The 17,841-nt window shown below is 32.4% G+C and overlaps 2 protein-coding genes across 5 annotated transcripts; one reads left to right on the top strand and one right to left on the bottom strand.

Annotated features, from left to right (window-relative positions):
- The first annotated feature begins 4,276 nt into the window (after positions 1 to 4,276).
- On the top strand, positions 4,277 to 8,103 carry LOC108561442 (bicaudal D-related protein homolog). 3 transcript variants are annotated; one of them, XM_017919378.1, is made up of 6 exons: positions 4,277 to 4,318; positions 4,706 to 4,919; positions 4,982 to 5,314; positions 7,147 to 7,490; positions 7,557 to 7,814; positions 7,881 to 8,103. In XM_017919378.1, the coding sequence occupies exons 1-6, from the start codon at positions 4,316 to 4,318 to the stop codon at positions 8,019 to 8,021; spliced, it is 1,293 nt and encodes a 430-aa protein (XP_017774867.1). In that variant the 5' UTR covers positions 4,277 to 4,315; the 3' UTR covers positions 8,022 to 8,103. The 3 variants fall into 3 exon arrangements, with proteins under 3 accessions (XP_017774867.1, XP_017774869.1, XP_017774868.1); XM_017919380.1 differs by having other exon boundaries at positions 4,278 to 4,318; positions 7,174 to 7,490; XM_017919379.1 differs by having other exon boundaries at positions 4,278 to 4,318; positions 7,171 to 7,490.
- A 1,709-nt stretch (positions 8,104 to 9,812) lies between these two features.
- LOC108561441 (small G protein signaling modulator 1-like) lies at positions 9,813 to 17,204 on the bottom strand. 2 transcript variants are annotated; one of them, XM_017919376.1, is made up of 8 exons: positions 16,713 to 17,204; positions 16,493 to 16,639; positions 15,651 to 16,428; positions 11,725 to 12,056; positions 10,764 to 11,671; positions 10,580 to 10,704; positions 10,063 to 10,520; positions 9,813 to 10,006 (listed from the first exon to the last, which is right to left on the bottom strand). In XM_017919376.1, exons 1-8 carry the CDS (start codon positions 16,729 to 16,731, stop codon positions 9,918 to 9,920), a joined length of 2,856 nt encoding a protein of 951 aa, XP_017774865.1. In that variant the 5' UTR covers positions 16,732 to 17,204; the 3' UTR covers positions 9,813 to 9,917. The 2 variants fall into 2 exon arrangements, with proteins under 2 accessions (XP_017774865.1, XP_017774866.1); XM_017919377.1 differs by having other exon boundaries at positions 10,791 to 11,671.
- Positions 17,205 to 17,841: the final 637 nt, after the last annotated feature.

The following is a 17,841-nucleotide window of genomic DNA, read 5'->3' as shown; positions in this document are numbered from 1 at the left end:
TTCTTAAAGTTTACTATTTCATTTTCCTAATAAAGTGTTATATTTTAATGTATTCTACACGATGTACAAGTGAAAGTAGTTTGTTTCAAGGAACAAGTACTTACATAAGTTACTTGGCGAATATTGGCGAAACAACGCACTATCATTTTCGTGGCTAAACGTTAAAAACTCTTGTCTAATTTGCAAATGTTTTGTCACTTTTCATTGAAATAATTAAAATATTTTACTATTTTAATTATAAATCTATCTTTCTGATTATATAATATTTGCTAAAATTGATGTAAAATTACTTTGAAAGTTACAAGTATTATTCATATATGTTTATATAAGTAAACTGCATCAATCAATCAAATCAATAAAAACTTTTATTTTTTGAGACTACTTCTACAAGTACTTCTATAAGTTACTTGGCAAATATTATTTAGTATATAATTATTTCAATTTAAGCATGGAATGAAATGCATTATTTACATATACATTTTTCTATAATTGTTTGAATTTTTCATGCGAATATAAAAATGTGTTTAACGTTTGAGATACGCAGTTGCAGCTAATACTTCGTGACGGTTCGCGACGTTTCGCATTTCCGAACGATTGTTTAAACAATGCAGGTGTTCAAAAATGTACTCTTTTCATGCCCAAATATGGATTTGTTTATACGTACGCACCTGCAGCTGTGATGATTCATCGAGACGCAGATGTGTGCAAAGTTTTATCGTCAAATTTCTATGAAGCGCGCAAATATACAATTTTAATAATCCGTAAAAACAAGAAATTATTTATAATTACTAAACAATTAATATGTTCACTATTTTCTTAAAGTTTACTATTTCATTTTCCTAATAAAGTGTTATGTTTTAGTGTATTTTACAGTATGTGAAAGCGAAAGTAGTTTGTCTCAAGGAACAAGTACTTACATAAGTTACTTGGCGAATATCGCTTATCGATATTAAACAATTTATATTACTTTCTTATAGAATATGCGAAACAACGCACTATCATTTTCGTGGCTAAACGTTAAAAACTCTTGTCTAATTTGCAAATGTTTTATCACTTTTCATTGAAATAATTAAAATATTTACTATTTTATTACAAATCTATCTTTCTGATTATATAATATTTGCTAAAGTTGATGTAAAATTACTTTGAAAGTTACAAGTATTATTCATCTATGTTTATATAAGTAATTGCATCAATCATTCAAATCAATAAAAATATTTATTTTTTGAGACAACTTCTACAAGTACTTCTATAAGTTACTTGGCAAATATTATTTAGTATATAATTATTTCAATTTAAGCATGGAATGAAATGCATTATTTACATATATATTTTTCTATAATTGTTTGAATTTGTAATAATTAACGCTCATTTCAAAATATTCGAATCGAAACGCAGCATTTTTCATGCGAATATAAAAATGTGTTTAACGTTTGAGATACGCAGTTGCAGCTGCAGCTAATACTTCGTGACGATTCGCGACGTTTCGCATTTCCGAACGATTGTTTAAACAATGCAGGTGTTCAAAATGTGCTCTTTTCGTACCCAAATATGGATTTGTTTATTTGTGATATAAATTAGACGGAATACAAAAATTATTCAATTTTACATTTAACCAAAGTATATTTGTTTAATTATGTACAATTTCCAATAAAAACACTTTATTTGTTTATAAATGAAAACAATGAAGTGGAAAAGGCAATATAATTGTTGTAATTGCTAGAAATCTAAAATTTGCAATTTTTGTAAATAAATTAGACAGAAAACAAAAAATTATTCAGCAGCAGCGTTTGGCAAATGTTTTATGAAATTTCAAATTTATTAAATATGAAAAATAGCATAAAAACGTTCAAAACTTTTGTCTAATTTGCAAATGTTTTGTCACTTTTCATTGAAATAATTAAAATATTTACTATTCTTTCTGATTATATAATAGTTGTTAAAATTGATGTAAAATTACTTGACAAGTTACAAGTATTATTCATATATGTTTATGTAAGTAATTGCATCAGACTACTCATACAAGTACTTATATAAGTTAATTGGCAAATATTGGTAACTATGTAATTGTTTAAATTTAAATAGTTTAATCTTTACAATATAAATGATTTGAATGTATAGAAAAAAAAAGTATTATTTACAAAAATTGTATGTTTTTTTTTTCAAATAATTGCTTATTAAATAATTTACGTTCATTTCAACATATTCGAAATAAACAATTACCTAATTTTTATTGATTTCTTATCGAGTGTGTGAAACAAAGAACTATCATTGTCGTGGCCCAATACGAATTTACATTAAAATTTATTAAATATTAAAAACAACTTCTAAATCTATACGGAAAAATGTTACAAAAAAAAATACAGAAAATGTTATGAAAGTTAATCTTTCTTCGCATTTTTTTTCTTTAGAATTATATGAGTTATATGAGAGTGTTCGGCATAATTTGCGAACTGGTTCGAAATCACTTTCATCACTAGAAGAGATAGTCAACATATCAGATCTATGTCCTAAAGATAATAATTCTTCACAAGTAAAATTAGTCTCAACTTCGCATGTTGATTTTTTCCCTTTGACAATATAATCAGTGATTAAACTTTGCTTTGGCTTTGCAATTCTGAAGCTCGCGTTGAAACGTGAATGCTCGTTCAGAATTATCGTCTTTTTCGATGAAATGGTTTTGCCAATTTGTCTCAAAACGTGTCAAAAATGACCTAAAATAGTTATTTTAAAAAAATGCTTCTTGAAATAAAAACCGCATAAAAAGAGGACCGAGTGTATATACATTGTTAAGGAGCTTGAATCATCTTCATCTTTTCTTCTATAGGGGAATGTTGGTTTATTAGAATTCGAATTCGATTTTCAGAAAACAAAAAGAACGAAATAATTAGATTATTTTTTCTATTCGTTTTTTAACCTCTTATGGCTGTCTTCTTGCTGCTTTTTACACATATGTCTCAACACAAGTTTGAAAAATGATGTAGCAGCCGCACAATCTGTGATTTATCTTCTCCTCGTCACTCGTTACGCGAAAAATCGTTATTTTTGTTATAATTTGTTTTACTCGTTAATCGAATTTTATGTAATGGAAAGTGCTTGTTAAAACGATGTTTTGAATAGGTTAAATTATTTGAATGAATTATAGAAATATATCTCTCTTACTCCTATATACTACAAAAAAAATATGATTTTAATGAAAACTAGACACTGATTATTGCAACTAAATTATTTATATTTTATATAAGTCTATCAAACAACAAACTTAAACATGTAACAGGATGCCAAGCCCTTTCTATTTTTAGTTACATAGTAAATTGTCAATGAATTTAACTTAATTACATAAAGTACAATAAAATGTAGTCTAAAATATCACAAGATCGTTCATTCCATTAGTGATTTAAATATTATAAATTATGTTTCAATTATTTCAGTTTTTTTTTTAGAAATTCGTGCTAGAATTTAATTTAATAATACAACCTTTTCTTTCAAAATTTATTTATTTTTACAACTATAAAAACTGCGTTTTGTCATGGCACTGGAAAAGCGTAAAGTCTTACCTTGCAACGACGTTGCTTAATTGTACATTTTGCAATGAATTAACGTAACTCGCACAGCCCGAGTTTTCCTTTTCTTACATTTACAACATTTACTAGAACAAGTGCTCTTTGCGCAACGACCATGTTTAATTTCATTATTGTATGATCCCTCCGTTCGCCAGACGATGATGCAACCGTAAAACCGACTATTACAGTTGATCGTCTGCAGATGACCTGGACTAGGAAAGTAAAAGGGAATCATCATCATCATCATCATCAAAACGATGATCAAACGCAACGAAACGTTACGATTTTCAATTAATCGCATTGCGAAAATAAGGAAGTCGCTGTTATTTTTTTTGTTCGTTTTCCGTTTGGATGTGTGCAGTTATTCGGGCGCTCCGCGAATTTAAATCGTCGTCACGAGGAAATCAGAACTCTCGTGTGTGAAGGAATTTCAGTTGTCGCTTTCGCTGCGCGTGAACGGTTATGCAATTTAATACATATAAATACGCTCGGATGCGTTTCTTTTCATTGCAAAACGTGTAGATAAGATTTCATAAAATATTATAAACAAAAAGATTAATTGCTATATTTTTATTATTCGTATCAAATATTTTATTGTTTTCTCTATAAAATAGTTTAATTGTTAAAAATCTGCAAGAAATATGAAAAATTAAGCTCAAAATATGCTATTTACAAAGAATTTCAGACATGAGTTTTATTATATAGTACCTACTTAAAACGGGACCTGAGAGAACTTTATTAATGTTAATGAAATGGTACGTGACAATTTCCTCAATTCGCTGCACATTTCTATGTCTAATGCTGATTCCACACTGTACGTGATGTGAGACATCAATTACTTCATACCAACTACCACATTGTGTATCAACCCCTAATTTAAATATTTTTTTTTTTGATTTCCAATAATGGACAAGTAAAAGTAATGAAAATGCGAATTATATCCTAATCTAAAATCTTAAATAATAGAAATAAAACATTTTGTGATTTATATTTAGGAGCAAAATATATAATTCTTTTGAGTAAATAGAATATGATTATTACCTAATCAAATTTGGTATTTCTTCATTATCCTGCAATAACTATATTTTATTTTAAAATCATTTTCATTGCTTCAATAAATATAATCCTTTTGTTTGTTACAGGAAGTTGAGCAGGACAGACATCTGCTGAAAAGGAAATTAACGAACAGAGAATCAGAATTTGAGGCTCGAATAATCGAACTTCAGAATGATATCTCCGAGCTGACGGAGAAGATGACCGTAAAGGATCAAACAATAAAGCAGTACGAACGCGAAAAGTCCGCACTTGTAGCCGAATTAACCGCACAAAATGCACGACTCACAACCCAACTTAAAGGTAAAATTGCAACTCATGATTAAAGTATGCAATTCACGTTATTTTTATTTTTTTGTTGATAGAATCTAGTGCGTTGGAGAATCAGCTTCAGCAGCAGTTGCTCGCGTTGAAGGAGCAATACGCCTTGGATAAATCGAATCTGCAGGAACACGTCAGCTCAGTGGACGGATTGCGGGATGAGTTGGATCTGGCAAAGGAGAAGAGGAACGATTTGGAGAGAAGGTTGCAACTCACAGCATCCGAGCGCGATAATTTTGCCTGCGCTCTGGAGGATGCGTCTGACAGAATACTGTTGCTCGAGAGGCACGCAAGGGAGCAAGATTTGCGATACCAGCAGTCCATCAAAGATTACACTTTGCCGCAGGAGAAGTATTCGATCGAGGAACGAATCAACAGTGAGTTATCTTTCTTGTTTGTTGTTTAGGGTTTGCCAGACAAAGAAGCAAAACTTTAGTTGATCATTAACCAATATTACACATTTACAATCAATTATATTACACAATTTAAAATTAACTGCATAAATTGGTATATAAAAATAAATATAATTGATGAGAGAATTAATTTAAAAAAAAATAATAAAATTTCTATCAAGATTCAAAAATGCTTGATTTTAGTCGAAATGGGCAAAATTTATATATTATTAAATTGTATTTTGTGGCAATTGCTGTCTATTATCTGTTTTCAAGAATCATTCGACGATATGTTTTCATTGTTATCCCCAAATAACTCTGTTTAACTCCAACAATCATAAATTAAACAACTTGCAACAGTGAAAGACACCAACGGTCAACGTATTTTTATAATAAGGTTTATTCTAACAGTCACAAAATATAAAAAAAAAAAATAAATACGTATTTTATAATTAAAATCTTTCAATTTTGATTAATAGATTATTGTGGCTAATTTAAATTGATGAAGGCATAAAGAAATATTTTACTATGAAATACAAATTTAGATATTATGTAATTAGTGAAAAATGTTGACATCATTCGATCATTTGTAATAACTAAGAAAGTAGGCATCGGTTCAATTTAATTATAAATTGTTAATTGAAATATTGTTTATTTTTAGAGAAAATTTGTATTATTCACAAAGTAAATCAAATACAGGCATACCTCTCACATAGTGCGGTCCCTATTTAGTCCGATTTTAAACAGTCCGGAATATTGGCGAAATCGATTATATAAATCAAAACTTATATTCAAAAATATGACAAAAACATCGGTGGCAATCGCAATCCCGACGTTCGAAATCCCGACTGACTCAAAATCCCGACGCTTGAAATCCCGACTACTATAATCCCGACAATCAAAATCCCGACTGTATATAAATCCCGAATATATCAAAATCCCGACTAAATTTCAATCGAATTTGAAGTGATGCCATCTACAAACTACTCTTATATCATTAAAAAATTGCATTTTACTCATTTTTACTATGTATATTATTTACAAACTCTTATTTTCTAATTAACTTGATTTTAACTTCAAAAGGCATCGGTTTCAATTGTAAATTTGAAAACGTAAAATGTCTATTATTTATTATTTTTTATTATTAACTAAAATCAAGGTGCTGTTTTCTTTGTGAACGTCATATACCAATATTCTCATGAAAAAAAATAAAAGTGTCACTGAAGAAATAATTAGATAATTAAATTATACCAGCTTACACAGATTTTCAGACTGGTGTAATAATAGAAGGAAGGTGAAGGTGAACGGCATAAAAAAACGTGTTTGGGAATTCCAGTTTTCTTTAAATCTGTGAAACATTCCAGAATATATACAACATTGACAAAGTTTATTTTAACTTCTTGCTGTTAATGAGAAAAAAAAAATACATTCATTTTTTTTTTTCTATTATATTTATAATTAAAATGAAGTTTATATACTTAACAACAAATATTTAAGAGAGAAATAATTTCATTCACTTTAATTATTTCATTTCAACTTTTAGTAATTCAAAAGCTTCTGGCAATCCTAAAGGTGGCTACACACTACTAGATAATTTTCAAGTATGTTTTTCGCAATTTAATTGTAATGTAAAAATTGGACAAGTACGCGGTACTTGGCATGTTACATGTAGTGTGTAGCCGTTTCAATAATGTGCGATAACAAAAATCGATGTATTTGCATGACGTGTTCTCTGTTTTGTACTTAATTACGCTAAATGATGTCCTGACATGCTGTTACTAAGTTACTAACAACAATTAATATTGGTATCCTGGCAGCGGGTGAACAGCGCTCTTTATTAGTAGAAATGGACATATCGGAGCCGACGCTCTCGCAGGAATGCATGTCCGTCTATCGGCAGTTGAGGTCTCTGTGTCTTCAATTGAAATCGCACAGCGACGACGACTCGGGTCTTCATTCGGACTGTTCGACGAGCACCGAAGACGACAAGCAGTTCTCCGCAGGACTTCTAAGCGAGGTAGGACAAGAGCTGGTCGGATTGGTGCTGGACACGGACGTGGTGAGGATTCTGGAGAGGTTGGATCAAGCTCGGAACGAGATCCAAGAGAGGGACGTGGAGCTGCAGAGACGTGCGGACAATATCCGCGAACTCGGAACGAAAGTAAAGAAAAAAAAGCAACCCAACCTAACCTAACGATTACCATTTATTTCCTCGTACGATTCGCAGATTTCCGTTTGCGAGGTAGAACTGCAAGCAGCGCTGGAGGAGAGGGATCGAGCTCGAAACGACGCATCCCACACGTCTCTCAATCAGGACGAGGTGGTGTCGAAGGCTCGAGAAGTGAGGGATACTGCGGTGACCAGGAAGAACAAAGCGGAAGTGGAGTTAGCCAAGACCCGCGTGGAATTAATGCAGGCCCACAGTCAACTTCTGGAATCTATCCAACAGAAAGTGGAGTTGAGTCAACAATTGGAACAGTGGCAGGTAAGAATCTTCCTTCTATTGTATTTACATTTACAGATAGAATCGTTAATTTAATTTTACTTTCAGATGGACATGCAGGAACTTCTGGACGAGCAGCTGAGGAACAAGCTGACATCGCAGGAGATCAAGATGCAGCAGGATGTAACAACAACCCCTGTTGCTCCACCCAGACGACGACTCCTTCATCTTCCATTCTTCCAACGATAGCCCCACATACCTTTTACGAAAGACTCTTCATCCAGAGTCTTAGGAAAGTGTGTTTGATTATTTATTGCATTTGACACAAAAAATCATTACATTTTTCGCCCAAATTCACGTCCATCATCAAATCAAATCGAAAAAAAGTAGAGAGATTGCTTATACTATACTGAACGACATTTATTGCTATCCCTAATTGATTTAATACCATTTATTTCATCTAATTTCTTTTTTTTTATATAACAAAAAGGAGGAAACCATTCTGTGATTACTAATATAATTAATCTTAAAGCAAACGAAAGAGAGAGAGAAAAACATCATTCACAAAGATTAACTATAATTCTTTTGTTTTTTTTTTGTATATTACGATAAACTGATTAATTTGTATTTAGTTTTTAAGCCAAAGTGTCTATTTTCTACTTACTAGAGCAATTAATTTATTAATATTTGTTTTTTTTTTGTAAATATTTTAATTAAGCTACATCCTACATATTTGGCTGCAATTGAAGAGGTGGTGTGTTAGTAGTACAAATGTGTCTTGTTTTCTATCTGAAATGATAACAATTTTTGTGAGTTTTCGAAGTTCGTTCAATTACTACTATCCGTCCATACACACAATCCATATCAAAAACGAAACCCCTACTAATTTCTATTTGTTATTTATAAGTAAAGAATTATATAAAGGTAATAAAGATATATTAATAAAGTACGAATGTATTTATTTGTCCTTTACATAAAAAGATCTAAAAGGTCCAAAAGATTAAAATCTATTACATAATATTCAAAATTAGTTTACATGAGATATTATAATTTTGGTTATAGTAAATAAAAAATCAGTTAATTTATATTTAAATACAATTTATTTGAATAAATATGAATATTTGATGCAGGTTATTATTAATTTTTTTTTTTTATATATATAGATTTTCCATTTAGTTCACAAGACTTTTGCATATTTGATATGTAGTATTTACATAATGTGAGACTTTTGGCACAGTAGATAAAATGCACTAGACGATAATTAATAATTAATAATAATACAGTTCGGAAGAAATAAAGCATTTGGTTGATTTTATATAAACTAGAAATGCGTCCATGATTATATAGATTCAATGTTCGAGTTTAGTTTAGTTTATATTATCTTCAGTTATTTCTCATATACAAAGGCACGTAATATATAAAAATACAGAAAATAGGAGATTCAATTTGTTTTTTTCTTCTTTGATAATTACTTTTATAATATGAATGTACAGTTTTAAAAACGTTTCATTTACGAGAAAATAAACAATTCGTTGCAGTTTTCATTCTGATTGTGATTGAGGAGGAATTCGAAGTTTTTTCATTCACTAGAACAAAAATCACTATAATCAAGACGAAAATTATCGAAAGAAACAAAGAAGTAAACCGATTACAAAATACATATGTGGATGATGGAAGTTGTAGTCAATTTGAGTTATTACAGATACACATAGATTTGAACGATCTGTTGCAGTAATTTCACTGTTGTTTACAACCTTTCGTGTGGCCATTCGGAAATGCCCATAATTCTTACTACATAAAAATTCTCTTTTTTTTTTAAATATACTCTAATAAATATACTCCTAATACCTAATAAATAAAATACTATATATATGTTATTCTAGAAGACATACAATTGGTTTTTCTATTTTGTTGATTTGTTTAGTTTTGTTTTGATCATATAAATCTTCGTTTTAAACGTTTCTCTGCTTTTCTATACAAATATAAATATTTTCAAACACTAAATCCATAGAGTTAACAACAAAAATAATAACATCCGTAAATATATATATATATATGTAGGTTTCTATATATGATTTGGCGTGGAATCCATAATTTATCTTAGAACAAATTCAATAAATTTTTGTAGGTATAACGTTAAGGTACTTATTTATTCTCTATAAGCAACTGCAGCTGCATCACCAAATCCCTAGCTAGTCTTAATGTGGCTGCTGCGTCGTGCCTTTCGGCCATTTCTAAAAGTATAATAAAAGTTTTAAAATAAGATTTGTTTTTTTTTTTGAAGACTCACCGTTGAAGAATTTTATAATGTCGGTGAAGTCCATCGAGTTGGAAAGAATGACGTCCCTATAGGTTTCTAGCATGGCCATAGCTAGGAAGAGCACGAAATGGTTGGAAGCGACTCGTTGTGCAGCCCAAATGACCTCCCATGTGGAGAATATGTCTGGATAGAGCAACTCGCGTTTAAAGTCCAACATGAACCATCGGTAACAGAAGTAGAAGTGCGTGTTGTCACGCTGCCCAAGCATAAGTTCGTACATTTCCGAATCAAGGATTTGGACGAGTGAGCGCATATTGGCAAAATTACAATCCATGGCGTTTCCATAAGGGAAGTTGTCGATCATCCTTTCCATCAAGTGGCAGAAGCAGGCGTACGTCAAACTTTCATCGTCGAACATGACCAGAAGAGGTGCGACCAAATCGCACATTCCCTGCATGTAACCTATATGCATGTGCTCCCAAGCGTACCTTCAACGCAAAACACACACATAAATAAATTAAACGTAACATTTTTAATGATTGCTTACGTGCACATAATGTTGCGCAACTTATCCAAATTTTCACCAGCGAAATACCAGTGATTGCGGTCGCATCTCTGCACGTCCTTTTCGATTTTATGCAGAATTTCCCCGAAATCATTCAGCAGATCGACCTTGAATTTTTTTTTGATGATTAAAACAATCGATTTTATTCGTAGAAAAACGGACTTACTGTATAAATACCACCGTTTGAACTTACCGGAGAAACGCCTGTGGACGAAATCAATCCGTGCGTTTCCAAACAATTGTCATGTCTCTCTTCTTCGTTGACCGAATTCAATGAGGGATGTCTCAGATTCACTTCAGACCCGCCCGATGGTATATCCACACTGGCATCGGTAACTATAACGTTATGATGTATACTGAAATCATGCTCATCTTCCTCGTTAGAAAAACTATTATGTAACGGATAGGCGCTTTCTGCTTCAAATACTTCGTTGCTCAGATCTCTTTGCATCTGAGGCAACTGATCAACGGAGACGCTGTCGCTGCTCAGCTTCGCAATCGCGATGGCCTGACACTCTTTATCCCTTTGTTTGACTATGGCTTCGACGGCCAACCATTCGGACAACCTATTTTCGTACGCGAGACGAGTCTCTTCGTTCAATCGATTCCTTTCGGCGATATTACTTCCAAACTTGTAATGACGCAACAAATACGGCCAGATTTCCATGCGAAGCTCGTTCGCGACTCCACCGAAATACGCCAAACGAAACACCTCGTTGCTATCTTTGACGACGCCTTCCACGCACAGCTCCGACCACTTCTGGACAGTGATCCCCTCGTCTGCACCATCTCCATTGATAATATTCCAATTAACCAAACCGCTCAGATGCGTACGGACAGTCGATAAATGGCGACAGTAGGCCAACCATCCGTAGAAAGCCCTGGAAATTATTTGCCTTTTCATCGAATCGCAAACGGCTTTTATGCAGACACTTGGCGGACTCTCCGGAGCAGGTTGAGCGTCTATGCTGAAGCTCTTCGTCGAACTCTCGGAACTGGTGCTCGACGATGCCAACTGGACTCGCACTCTCGACGGCAGAGGCGTCTTCGTATCCAGAAGCTCGTTGCGCTTCACTAGAAATTCTCTATTAATCAAACAGCTGGTATTCTTTTCTCTCAGGACTCACGTATTTCCTTGTCGGCGTTATCGATTATCCGAAAGACGTAATCCTTTGTTGTCTCGGTGATAGCAGGTAAAGGTCTCTTCTTCCTCGCGGATGTGGACACACCCGAATGTTGCGACCAAAGAGGTGGGTCCAATCTGCCTCTTGGAAGGAGACCCGTTTCGATGCAACTGAGGAAGGACAACATGTGTCCACCTTTCGGAAAGAGAATCGGAGGTCTCTGCACCCCATCCTGTCCTACCAATATTATCGTTCCTCCTGACTCGGCGTCTTGGTGACAGTGCACATATACTATTTCATCCATTCGCACTTGCAACGCATAATCCCAGTACACACTGAAACAAAATCAATAACAAGAACACATGAAAATTACAAAGAAAACATCAATGTTTCAAGAGAATAATTTATATAATACGTTAAAAATATAAGTGAAACCATGAATTTTAAACATTCCATATTTTCTGCACCTGAGGCATTATCTTCATACTAATGCCAACAATTCCTTTTCTTCTAAACTTTAGACTTTCATGTATTTTGCAAGTTACAGTATTTCTGAAAAATTCAAACTCTACGTCTATTTATGGGTCAGAGTGACCCATATAATATTTATTTTAATTTGCATTCTATTGTCATTAAATTCATTAAGTAATGAAAATTTATATGTATTGTAAAGATTAATAATTTGTATTTTTTTTAAATATTAAATAATCGGGTAATTTTGACCCAAATGTTATTTGTTTCATTTATTTGTACGTAGTAGTTACGGGTTAATACAATTATCACAAAACATTGTGTAATATCATGGACTGAAAAATAAAAGAGAAAATTAATCATGCTTTTTCATACAAATTAACAAATCTTCGAGGAATAAATATTTAGCACAATTTCTTTGAAAGAAATAACTATAGGTATTGATATATTGAAAGATCCTAAATATAAAGTTAACTTCAATATCAACAAGGATTTATAGTACTGTGTCAAAACTATGGACAAATGTCCAAGTAATATTTCCTGTCGCCTCAATCCGAAGAAAAAACTATCCAAATGCACTCTAAACCGCCAGAACTATTTCATAATGCTTGGTTTATAAATTGATTAGAACAATTTCGTGATTTGTTATGTGATATTATTAATGCAAAGGCTTTATAACAATGTCTCAAAACTATGGACAAATATCCAAGGAATATTTTCTGTCGCCTCAATCCGAGGAAAAACTCTCCAAATGCACTCTAAACCGCCAGAAGTGTTTCATAATGCTTAGTTTATAAATGATTTAGAATAATTTCGTGATTTGTTATGTGATATTATTAATGCAAAGGCTTTATAGCACTGTGTCAAAACTATGGACAAATGTCCAAGTAATATTTCCTGTCGCCTCAATCTGAGGAAAAACTATCCAAATGCACTCTAAACCGCCAAAAGTGTTTCATAATGCTTGGTTTATAAATGATTTAAAACAATTTCGTGATTTGTTATGTGATATTATTAATGCAAAGGCTTTATAGCACTGTGTCAAAACTATGGACAAATATCCAAGTAATATTTCCTGTCGCCTCAATACGAGGAAAAAACTATCCAAATGCACTCTAAACCGCCAAAAGTGTTTCATAATGCTTGGTTTATAAATGATTTAGAACAATTTCGTGATTTGTTATGTGATATTATTAATGAAGAGTGATGTAACAAAAGTGTAAAACAGCTTGATAAAAGTTTCCTCAGTGATATAAAGTTTCTAATCATTTGCAATAAGTTATATGATTAGTTCTATTAATGCTTACAAAAGCTAAAAAAAAAAGCAATAATGAATGTATAAAAATAATGTTTTGCACTAATTATAGTTAGTTTTGAAATTTTTAAACCGGACTGATGAAAGCAATTTGCGCACTATGCAAGTATCTCGCTGTAATCGCAAATTTAATTTCTAACAACTATAACTCTGCCTTAATATCAGTGTATATTATTTAAATAATTAAAAACAAAATGAGAAACGAAACTGGAGCATTGAGTTAATGAAGGATAAAAAAAAACACTTTTATGCGTTAAATTGCGTCTAATGAAAATTCATGCTGGAATAATGAACGTTTAAAATTAATTGAACTTCGTGGATGTTGCGAAATCAAGGTCGTCGCATTTCAGGAGTGGAAAACACTCACATCTATTGATCCTGCAAAGTTTCATTACGATCTCGTTAAGAAATTCAATTAAATGCTTCTCGGTTGAGATCTGCTCCGAACGCAGAGAAAAATAATTAAAAGAAAAAAACGCGACGAGCAATCAAACGTGCACAAAAAAAAACAGATTTTTCTCCTCTGCGAGAACCAGAATTTAATTTTACGTATTTTAAAATATTTAATAATATTTATAGGCCCATTCAGGGCCTAAATTACATTCTTTAAAACGTTAATATATAAAAATATTTAATGTAATATTCATATAATTCAATAAATTTAACATCGAAAAAATGATAATTCAATCAACGAAATGGATGTTTATCCATTATACAACTGTGGAAAACCTTTTATAAACTGTACAAAACAATTATTTGCGTAATGTATACTTTACAATTCGAGACGAACGAACAATTCCACTTAGCAAATTGATTTTATATCTGGAAGTACTAACAAAGTTTATGCATTGTACAAATTCTATTCTATTCTATCTATTATAGTTTTCAATTAAATCAATGAACGTTATTATTTCAATTTTTCAACTTTGAACGCGTATTACAGCAATATGGATAAGAGCACAAGAATCATCAACACATTTATGGTTTCATATAATTTATGAATACTTATAAAATACGCATTTCGTTTGTGGAATTCATTTTAAGTAATTAATTATAAATCAAGAGATCATTTCTATTTTATTCTGCTTATTGTTTCCGACTTTTTGTGATACTAATATATTTATAGTATTGAATTTATTGTAACGTAATAAATGCCTCTTTTTAAGCTAATTGGGTCATAAATCTTGCAATGTAATTGTAATTTAAGACTTCCATTAATTGACTTATATAATATTGTTTTTATTATTATAATGTGAGTTCCAAAAGTATAAACTTTTTTTTCTGTTATAATGTATTTCATACAGAAAGTAGTAATTAAGTAAATATTCATTGAATCACGCAATATTCGACTTAGTACAAAACATATGATAAATAAAGATTAATGGGTTGTGTGACGAAGATAATTTAAATAATTGAACTATTTTCTAAGAATAGATTACGTCCATTATATATATATATAGGAAAATGTCAAGGTGGCAATGTCACCTTTTGTCTTGGACAAAGTTAAATGAAAATATTTTGTGGCATGGTTAAATGTTGTCTTCGACAAAATGATTTAAAGATATGAAAAAGTGACAATAATATTTTGTCTAGAAAAACGTAAAATACAAATATATTTCGTGTCAATGTCATATTTATGTTTCTTTATATTTAATCAATTATCATAATAAAGAACATTTTGTCTTTTCTCTTAGTTTTTTAAAAAAATATTAAATGGAGAATGTTTCATGTCAATGTCAATGTCACATTTTCTTTTGGACAAAGTTAAATGAAAATATTTTGTGGTAAGATTAAATGTTGTCTTCGACAAAATTATTTAAAGATATTAAAAAGTGACAATAAAATTTTGTCTAGAAAAATGTAAAATACAAATATGTTTCGTGTCAATGTCATATTTATGTTTCTTTATATTTAATCAATTATCATAATAAAGAACATTTTGTCTTTTCNNNCTTAGTTTATCGATTTCAAACATGGCAACCATTTTGTCTTGAAAAATATTAAATGGAGAATCTTTCATGTCAATGTCAATGTCAAATATGTATGTAATAATCACATTATCATTTGAAATTAAGACGTGAAGACATTACCTATAGTCTTAGACAAGTTACACATAAAATACATATTTAAATTATAAAATTACCTTTTGTCTTGGACCTCTTCTGCGAACCCATTCATCAGCTGATTCGGAGTCCATTTGATGGTCAAATTATGGGCGCTCTGATGCAAACTGAGATACCCTGGCAGCGGGTCGGTGCCAGGCGCATTGACCGGCAGCACCAGAACGTTGTTCTTGCCGAAGAGCAAAGTTGCCCTCGAATTCTGATGCAGACTCTCCACGTAATCCTTAGCATAGTGAGAGGTACTCGTGCGATTGTTCGTCGAATCCTCAGCGCTGGTGTTCAGCGATCTCCTGAAGTTCAACATGGGTCTTCGCGCCGAAGGAGGAGTTGAATGTCCACTAGATATCCTATGTCTCTGCAGCAACTCATCAGCAGGTGGATCTGTCCAAAAATGATCCTGCGTCTTGGTGCGAGTGTAGTCCAAAGCGCAAGGCCCGACCAGCAAAGAGCTCAGTATAGTCCCATAATCAGAATCGGCGACGACAGCATCCTTGTCGTAATACTTTCCCGCATTAGTCACCAAATAATCTATAATTTTCGCCAATTGCTTTTCGAACAGCGCCAATCTAATCCACAGATACTTGGGCGCCGCTGGAGGACCAGCAGATTGCACGGACAGATTCTTTTTAAGCGTCAGACTGTCGCTGCTGGAGGAGGATTTGCGATTCGGATCTGAACTCTCGATATCCTGAACCTTCCTCGAGATATTAGCAGCCTCCTCGCTGTGCTTCGCTATTTTATGCAGCAGGGCTGTAGTGCTCGAAGTTTTGAACAATCCCAAAGCCCTTCTCCGTAGTCCTGCAAACAGACAATAATTCAATGTTATATAACTCAATCAGAACGTCTAATCATGGCTTTTTACCTTGCGATAAGCAAGCTTCGACGGCCCCGCAAAGAGATGTAACCGATCCGCTCTCCTCGTGAACAAACTTCCTCGTGACGGACTCCTCCATCACCTGCTTTACCTCCTTCTTGACCGCAGCCACCAGCTTGCCCTTGTAATCCTTCTCTGAAAGAAAAAAAACAGAAGCAAAAAAAAATCAATTCTCGTTTCACGACAAATTCCCATCTATCAAACTCACCATTCTTTATAATTGACATGTTTGCTTGATTCCTCTGCCTCGGTTTTTCGCTCAAGAGATTTCAATTCATTGTGTTGAAGAGTTTTTGGAGAGCAGCCGTCGATTAGATTATATATGCTCCGGCCGTATCGTCTATGTAGTATTATTATTATTATTATGATTGTGTTTCTATCCCTTAACGCGCGCGTCTCCTCTCTGGATGGGGAAAACACCTTCGTTCGTTTAGCGATCGATCCGCAAGTTTGCGCAAGTCGCAACCGAAATGATAATTTCAATACTCTCCACGCCTAATTAATAATCTCATTCAGGTTTTTCTTTCAGGCGCATGCAATTACTGTGTACGCGATACAAACATTCGCCACGCTATCTCTCCTATCCAATTTCCTTCCTGCCTCGATAAGGTAAACTCATATTTCAAAATTACATAACGTTATTGGCAACTTGCACGAACGTTGGCAGAACTGCACCATATGCTACTAACACGTTCCTGTTTGCAAAACTTTTTTTCAACAATTTTATCTTTGCAAGCTTCGACTCACCATTAATTTCTACTGCTATTCCTATTGAAACTAGTTTGTTTTTACTTATATTAACCATCACCATAAAAAAAACTTACATACTTTATGCAATCTTTTCTTACTGCAAAATAATATAGTATTCAATTGTGAAAATACATTTGATGAACTTGATAAAACATATTTCAAAATTATGTAATATTACTGACAGCACATTCCAATGTTGGTAAAACTACACCATATGCTACTAGATTTGAAGTTTCTAAATCCTTTTTACAAATTTGTTTTGCACATACTTACTATATTATAAAAATCGAATAGTTTTCATATTTATATTATAACTAATTATGGTCTCTTCTTCATAATTTGCTTCTTTCTTATCGCGTCCTGTTTCTTTAGTCATTTTTCATAATGAATGAATCAATCAAATAATGAAATGTGAAAACACTGCTTTTTCGAACGTTCTTATTTTAACTTTGAACGCGTATTACAGCAATAGGATAAGAGCACAGGAAATGTATCTACACTTGCTGGATTCCCCAAACATTCAGCTTTCAATGAATATATTGGATCCATTCTATCTATTATAGTTTTCGAGTAAATCAATGAAATGT

This window comes from Nicrophorus vespilloides, unplaced genomic scaffold (assembly GCF_001412225.1).
Source record: "Nicrophorus vespilloides isolate i.1.1-1 unplaced genomic scaffold, Nicve_v1.0, whole genome shotgun sequence".
In the NCBI taxonomy this organism is placed as follows: Eukaryota; Metazoa; Arthropoda; class Insecta; order Coleoptera; family Silphidae; genus Nicrophorus; species Nicrophorus vespilloides.
Note: the sequence above shows the minus strand (reverse complement) of the source record. Positions and strands in the feature narration are given on the sequence as shown.